Source organism: Pseudopodoces humilis, chromosome 1 (genome assembly GCF_049639895.1).
Source record: "Pseudopodoces humilis isolate 2021_Gansu_Grassland_sample_001 chromosome 1, ASM4963989v1, whole genome shotgun sequence".
Taxonomy (NCBI): Eukaryota; Metazoa; Chordata; class Aves; order Passeriformes; family Paridae; genus Pseudopodoces; species Pseudopodoces humilis.
Window position 1 is genome coordinate 57,443,148 of NC_142200.1, and position 8,715 is coordinate 57,451,862.

General features: G+C 33.4%; 1 protein-coding gene across 1 annotated transcript in view; it reads left to right on the forward strand.

The window, feature by feature from the left end:
- The window catches only part of ZNF407 (zinc finger protein 407), a 335,107-nt gene that overhangs the window by 33,718 nt on the left and 292,674 nt on the right, over positions 1-8,715 (forward strand). Inside the window, exon 3 of the mRNA XM_005517307.3 lies at positions 1,738-1,852. Within this exon, the coding sequence (XP_005517364.2) occupies positions 1,738-1,852 (115 nt within the window). The remainder of the gene's footprint in view (positions 1-1,737; positions 1,853-8,715) is intronic.

Consider the following 8,715-nt stretch of genomic DNA (forward strand, 5'->3'; position numbering starts at 1 on the left):
CAGCTAGAGATCATAAGTTAAAACATCAACTTATAGTGGTCTTCTAATGCAAAGATAAGGACTTGTTTTTTTTTATTTGCCCTGGTCTCTTTGTAGAATGCAGTGTTGATTTGAAATGTCACCAAATTATTGATTAATTCAATTTTATCAGGATCATTTAAATAAACTGGCTTTTTTTCAGTGTGATGGGTAGAATGTGATTGCTGTGAGCTGCAGTCTGAACCTGCTTTTGACATTTAAACATATAAAGCTGACTAGATATAACCATTGAGGTGCTAAATATATTTTACATCTACTTCCAACAGTAGAAACGGAAGTATTAAGAGATCTGGCTTCATTGTCATTGAACTGTGAAATATTCAACCTTGTCTGCCTGTGCTTAGTACTGTTGACTTTTTTATTTCAGTTAGAAGATTAAAATTAAATGCTTCATTTTTCGTTAGCTTTTGGAAATTAAATTGAAATTTAAGACTCTAAAAATTTTTACGAAGATCCTCAATTTCACTAGTGGTTTCTTGGAGGATATTCTATTTTCAAGGGCAAAGCAAAAAGGTTCATTGATCAAGTATGATATAGTACAACATTTTTCTTATCAGAGCTCTTTATGTATATTTATTAAAGATCCCATATTTCATAATATGTCTAACTGTATTGGAAAAAATATTTCACAAAACATACACTAAACATAATATGGAGACTCTTTGACCATATTGTACTTACCTTTAACTGCAATTCTATGATTTTGATTTATTCATTTAAGGATTTAGTGGTCAGAAAATTGGAAAGTGCTTCTAGAATGATGTTGCTGCATAATAACCTGGGGACTGACATGTGCCCAATTTAACTATGTCAGTAAAAAAGATAGGTTTTTCCAGCTTGAGAGATCATCACTGTTAATTAAGATAGACAAATAATTTGACTTTTTTCTGAACTGATGTGGTACAAGAAATAGGTTGATACTTTTCCTTGGAGAAATAATTTCAGAGTTCTTTGGTCTGCAGCAGACATTTAATATTAAAGTTTGTTCTTGAAATAAATAATAGCCAAAATGTCAATACTTCTGGTTTGCAGAATAATCATAAATTCTTGACCATAAAACAGTCATAAAGGCATAATATTTTATCCACTGTATATTCATACATTCCATGCCATTACAATAGCTAGGTGATGAATCATTTGCTGTGTGTGACAGAACAAATCTGAAATACCAGTGCTAATGTGAAATCTATTCAAAGTCAGAAGACTTGTAATATTCTTTTACTTTAAAAATATTTACTAAAAAAGTACATTTTGCAGTTTAAACCAATGCCAAGCCACTTTAAGACCACTACCCGAGTTTCAGCATTTGGCCATTGGGAAAGGTGTAGAATAACTTTTGCTATCTTGTTGAGGCATTATTTGTCTATTATATTTTCTTCTCATTTTAATATATTTTGTTGATTTTTAATGATAAGAAAAAGACCAGATTAAAAGTTAAGAGAGCATTTTCTGTGATCTAGAACCTGAGGAAAATTTAATGAGTAATGTAAAGAATATACTATATAGAATATACTGTCTGTGTCCTGGGAGTTACAAATTTATGTACGAGACACCTTTTTTATTAGGCAAAAATCTCAAACAGGTTAAATGTGGGATAGGTTTTAAAAGGTTATTTTTTCCTCAGGAATTTTTATTTCTTTAACTGTGGGTGATATTTTATTCTAATTCAACTCATATCTTATGCTAAATTTTACTTAGGATCAAAGCCATTCAAGTGCAAGATATGCCACTTTGCAACAGCTCAGCTTGGAGATGCCAGAAACCATGTCAAGAGGCACCTTGGGATGAGGGAATACAAGTGTCATGTCTGTGGGTGAGTAAATTGAAACAGTCTCCACCATGGTTAACCAGGAGAAGAGCACAGAATATGCATTGTTTCAGAATTGAAAAATGTGATGTGAGCAAGAGTGGCTAAAATTATGCATGCATATCCTCCTTTCCATTGTTATGGTAAATTCCTTAAATACAGTTATGACATTCTTTTCCCACTTCTAATCCTGCACTGAAGATGAGCAATTTTATGGGCTACAAGGTCAATTTGAACCTGTAATCTGTAAATTGACTAAATTATAGGATGTTCATTCACATTGCCAGGGAGAACTGTAAATTCCATTTAAAGACATAAAAAATATATAATATAGACTTTACTGTGTGGGGTTTTTTCTTTTGCTATACTGTTATAATTTTAGTACCATTAACAGATTTCTGGACTCCATTAGGGTTTTCATTCTTTATGAAAACAAAACAGAAGACAGATTTTTCAAACAAACGGATCTAAAATATTGCAGGCATATGAGTTTTCAAGTAAATTGAAGTCTTTTATGTGTGCTTGTGTTTCTGTTTGTTACCGAAAAAGTCTTGTTTTTCTTTTAACAATCGTTATTTTCTTAGAAGGATCGTTCATAATGTTTAATTGTCCTTCAAATGTGTTGCATTTAATAGGAGGCATTGAGACTCCTTAATGCAAAACTAATTAATTTAGCAGAAATGTTTAAAAGGTTTTAAAATGCCATGGCATATATGGTACATCATAGGACATTCAAAGTTGGATTTTAATACCCTAGTTCTGATTAAAAATATATTTTAATGTTATTATGCTGAAGAAATTAACTAATATATGCATCGTATAAAAACATTTTACGCAAACCTATGTAACCTGCTATAGCAGTCTTATGGTTAATGTGTAGAAGAGCACAGGTTCAATTAGATGGTGCAGTGCACACATGCATGGTGTGGTGTGATGTTGGGGATAATATTCAGCAGGAGGAGGTATTTTAGCCTTAGCGTACCAATCTACTGCAGAACAAAGTGAGTTACACATTTTAGAAGACAAGTGAATCTTCAGCTGAAGATGCAGCTGAGTGATTCTCACTGATTCATCTCTCTGTTTTTCAAATAATTTTGCATGCAGCATTATGAGATACTTTGGATGGGTTTATTCACTTAAGAAAATTAATTGCTGACTTCTTGAAATGAGAAATAAAAATGTATGATCCCAATTCTTAAGTCTGTATATTTGTCGCACTGTATTAGGAATGGCAAAGCACGACATAGGCTCTCTAGCTGGGTTATACAAGAGAGCCAGTTTTATTATTCCAGATCTTTTTTTATAGACAGGTCCAAGAAGGTGCAAGAGGTAAAACTGTCATTGGTCATTAAACCAACACATCACCATTATTGGACAATTAGGAATTACACCCCTTGACTGTTTCTTGCAAGGAAACAGCAAGGATCCAAACAACACCCGCAAAGGTTGTCATCCTTCTCCAAGGACTCTTTGGATTCTTCCTTATAATTTCTCAGGCCCGAGTGAGAACTAGTTTCACACAGGCAATGTGCTCCCTTGCCTGCTTTCTTGCATTCAGCATCCACATATATCAGTAGTAGAATAAATTGTGTTGCTGCTTATTTTGAGGCATAGTTAATATGAATGTGGTAGGGTATTTTATATTGTTTTAAAAATCTCATTTGCTGTCTCTGCTTTGTCCATTGCCAAGAATTTGAAATGGAAGATAATTAAAAACTACAGATCCACAGAAGTGTTTAGCAAAGGCTAAAATCTCTTCCACAGGAACAAATGTCCACAATCTTGACATTGGTTGTTTGTTAAATTCCCTTTTAACTTAAACTGAAAAATCATCATATTATTTAACTATTTCCTTGTGGGAGGAAAAGTAAAAATAATTTCAAACCAGCTAATACAGTATATTTTACAAAAAAATAAGAGAATTAAAATTATTAGGATTTGGCATAGTACCTCATTTTTTCAAAAACTCATTCTATTGCTTCAGGGTTGATGTGTCTGACAGAATCTGTCTCAGAAATTTCACAACTCTTGGCTGGGATTCACAATAGTTATGCAAGAGAGAGAGCAAAACATCTATGAATGATTTAAACTTTGGATTAAAATGGTAGTCACTTTCATAAGCTGATAGTTTATTTTATGTTGCTGACATGTCATACCTGGTAGCCAGGCAGATAGTTATTTTTCATTTTTGTGTATTGTTAATTTTCATCATCAACATGATGCTGTGCTATTTAGATATAGCAAAACAACTGGTGAAGAGACATATGCCACAATACCCCATGCTTACAAAAATCTGATTTATATACCTGTTTAAATAATCATCACATTTCACTTAATGTGCACCAAAAATGTATTTTAACAACCATATACTAATACTGATTTGTTTGGAAAAGACATTTTTGCACTGTAACTAACAATCCTGAAGAATTGATCAGGATTTGAAGGAGGAATGACCAGAGCAGTTTGAACCATAGTCCATATAATGAATATGTCATCTTATATGTGGAAGAAGAGAAGAAGTGTTAATAGCCTGTGCTGTATTTGTGCTTTTTTAATTGAAAGGACTGGATAGCGTGTTGGTTAAAAAAATATAGTATCAACATGAAAAAAAGATAAAATTGCTAGGATTGGCTATCGGATTAGTGGCACTATAGAGCATTGGTACATTAACACCACTGACAATGTCAATTCATTACCATTGATGGCTAAATAATCTTAGAAATGCTCAGTGGACCTATTAGTTCCTGAACATAAGCAGCTCATGCTGCATTTCTTCATTAGCTTTAATTGCTATAAATTTTACCTTTTTAAAAATCATGCTTTAAAAGGTGAAGTGATCTTTCAGGAACATTAACTCTGTAATTTTGTCACAAACAGAAGGTCCTGCACTATGTTTTCTTTTCTACAGTAGTTAATATTCTATCCTCTGACTTTTAGATTCTCTGTAATAAGCCCTCTGCTAGTTGTGAGGATAAATTGTGTTTCAAAAGCTTTTGAATCTGCTTGGGTACTTTTTAAAGGTGAAATGTCAGTGCAACATCATGGTGTGGTCTCAAAATACCACGTTTTTTTAAAGGCAAATTATTTCGAAATTTTGGACTTAAAAAGAAAAAGGCAAAAAGTATATTTTTGTTTTAGGATGGGTTTGCTGTGTCTCAGTTTTCCAAATGATCCTCATATTTACATGCTACAAAGTACACAATATATAATTCAGCTAGTTGTTGAAAAAGGCAGTAATTTTGCTGTGTTGTTTTATTTTTTTTTAATTGAAGTTCAGGGTTTGTTTTTCTTCAGCTGCACAGCAGAAACTACATGACACAGAAATTGGACACCGCTAATGTTTTAACATTTGGAATAAACCGTCTGCTCCCCATTGCCTTATCGCAGATGTGTGTTAATTGTTTTCTTTTCTGTACCCATGGCTGTAAAATATACCCCATTATTTCAGGCGTAATGTCTATTTTCTGTGGGTATATTTGAATTTAATTTTTGAAAGTCTGACTATGAAATTGGCTGATACCCTGGATTAGGTGAGCAAATCTTGGTTGCCCAGCACTTAAAATTTTTGTTTCATTTGCCTGGTGAAATGATGTGAAAAGGCTTATCGTACACTTTTCAAATTTTATCCCTTAGGTAAAATATGAAAAATGCATTGTTCTGCAGTTGAGATTTTGAACAGAAATTACAGGCAATGTTTGGTTTAAAAATATGTCTGTTATTCCTTTGCCTTTTTCTTGCCTTTGCTTTTAGAAACAGAATTTTAGGGTATGTAGTTGCATATTTCAAGTATGAGTGGCTGCTTCCTTTTTTTTTATTTTTTTTCCCCCTGTCCTTTATGACCACTTAAAAATTGATTGAAGATGGGTATAAGGTAGGTTTGGATTGTTAAGAAAATTTTCAGTATTTAAAATGTACACATAAACATTTTTTTCTACCTTCCTACAGATTGAAAGGGCATTTGTAGTAATGTCTTTATTATGTTTATTACACGTATATTATTTAATATATAGTAGTCAAATGTTTTGAGAACAAAAGTAAGCCTTTCTAGACACAAAGGAATTTGGAGTGGGGTCAAAAAGATTATATTTATTTGTATTTTGCTGAAGTAGCTATGTCTTGTAGTTTTTTGGTGTGGTGTTTTGGGATTTTTTTGTTGTTTGTTTTTGTTGTTTTGTTTGATTTTTTTGCTTTGTTTAGGTCTTTTGGTGGCTGTAGGTATTAATCTTTATTTAATTTCTTCTCCTTAGTTCTCTATTTGCTTTGAAACACCTTTTCTCAGTTAATTCTGGACTTGAGATGTTCTGATAAATAAATGTTTTGCTAAATTTGACTATTTCTTAAGACCTCAAATAAATAAGCTTTGGGGACAGTTATAGTGTCTCAAGAATTGAAATAACCTTGCATAATTGTTGATGCTAAGAGTAAATCAGAGATTTGTATAAAGTTCAGTATTTTAATGACACTGGTTGCTTAGAGAAAGTCTAAACAAAACTACTCACCTATACTGAGCATAGTGATTAATAGATCTTTGTTCTTGATAGATAAGGATGTGCTTTGACCAGATGCATAAAAAAAAATAAAAAATTGGCTGTACTCCTGTTTGTTATGTCTGAAAAATCTTCAAGATTTTCAGATTTTTTAACTGATTACTATTAATACAGGCTACTTTTAGTGAAAGGCTGCACTTAAGATTTCCTTTGGCATGCAAAAAAGACTTATTCGTAAATTTATTGGTAGGAGCAGGAAAAACATTATATTTTCAAGGATGCCTTAATGTACTGTAATGTAAATTAATTATTTATACTTGTGCAGTTTAGGAAATCTTAAATAGAAAGTTGCTACTCTGGTAAAACTATTTTGTGTGGTATTACCTAGTTTTTGTGCATTAGAAGGGATCTCTGTGTAGATGATTATAATGTCACTTTCTGACCTTTGCAGCTTGAATAATTGTAAATCATTGCTTCATAACGTGTCAGAGAATGTCTGTACTAGGGAATTAAATGGCAGAATATAATAGACCAAATTATTGCCTGTCATGTTTTCAACAACACAGTTAGTATTTGAGTTACACTTAATCATTACGTGCATTAGCAACTTCATTGGAATCCAGCTTCAGGCTGAGCATGAAATACATTACATTATTTAAACCTCTAATGGTAGAAGTCATTTATTTGTGTTGAAGTGTACAACATGCAGAGTTTCATAAAGCAAGGAACACTTGAGAGCTTAATTTATCCAAATCAAAGTCTAAATGCAGATAAACACAAGTGGCAAAAATTAGTAATTTTTATAGTCTGGAAATATTTAAAAATACATGGTTGTGGGTAATTGTAGGCAGCAGGAATAAATTAAAATCACTATTTTTAGTCAGCTCTGAGAATTAAAACTTTTATATCTAAATAATCAAATGCATCATGAAATTGCATTTTTGAACGAATAATTAATTACACACATCATATCTACAGATGTGTCCAAACAAAAAATATATGTTTGGTGCAGCTGTTTAGATCAGAGATAATTTCATGTGAAGTGACTGTTTCAGATCCAGCTATTCTTAGTTTCTCTATCTGAATTTTGCCATTTGGTCCTATCCTATACTCATGTCCATGTTTACTTTAGTAAAGAAAAATGAAGTGAACCTACATAATAGCTTTCCAAACTTGCATATGCTTTAAAAAAAATTCACAAGACAATTCTAGAAAAATACACGAAGTTAAGTTACATATGTATTATGTTATCTTGCCATTTTCTGTTCAGCTGTCATCATTTTGTTAGATTTGCAAACCTGACCTTCAGTACATAGTCTTTCTTTTTGCTATTTAAGAAAACTACTTGAAGTGGAAACAATTTACTTTTATTCAAGAAAGCTCCCAGCACCTTTAAACAACTGGTACACATACCAGGATGTTTTGTGCAAGGCTGTCCTGGCCTGGAAGTCTGCCATGGAGTTGGCTGGAGTTGGCTGGTGGGAGGCTTCCATGCAAGCAGTAGAAGGACTGTTCTGTTTGAAACTGGTGTAACAATTGATACAGAACGATCAAGACCCGCTTTCCCCCTTGATAAAGTGGGTTTCTAGCAATTTGTATGCTAAATGGGCTTATAATAATAATTTAGTTGTGCTTGCTGAAGTGACAAGGTATATAAGGGACATACTTGCATTGAGTGTTGTATTTGGGGATACACAGAGCTGCATAGAGTCCATTCAATGCACTTCCAAATGGCAGCTCTTGAGATGCAGAGAGGTGTGGCACCTGTAACTACTGCCTTTACAGACATGCATTTTTAATATTTGCTTTATTCTAGATTGCTTTGATGTCCAAGGTATGTGCACTTCTGCTAAGCCGTAGGCACGTCAGCCTGAACACATTCGCGAGCCACACGGAGGGTATTTGAGCCCTTCCTGGGGGTGCAGGCATTGTGGCCAATGGGAAGTAGTCTGATAGTGAAAACGTTGGTGTTTTAACACAGTGCTAAGGGAAGCAGCAGTCCTAAAGTTCAGTATCCCAGCTGAAAACTGGGACTTCTGTCCTAGTCATCATGATTTAGATGAATTGGCCTGAAGGCTGGGAAAGATACTGTTAAAAAATGCTGTCTGATGGCAGAATGAGGTGGCAAAAAATTAATTGTTTTGGTGACCATGAGAAGAAGGGGGATGAGAGTTGTTAGTGTGGGTAGTTGGTGGTGACTGGGAGAGAGGTTTGCTTGCGTAAAATTATGGTTGCATTGTTTTGTCAGTAGGCTGAAGTAACATGGTTTGGAATTACATCCAGAATTCAGAAGACTTGTATTTGTTTCATTTTTCATTTTAATCCTTTGAGTGTAGGAATTGCATCAAGCTATTAATTCAGCCATGATTTTCCTTGCTGCTT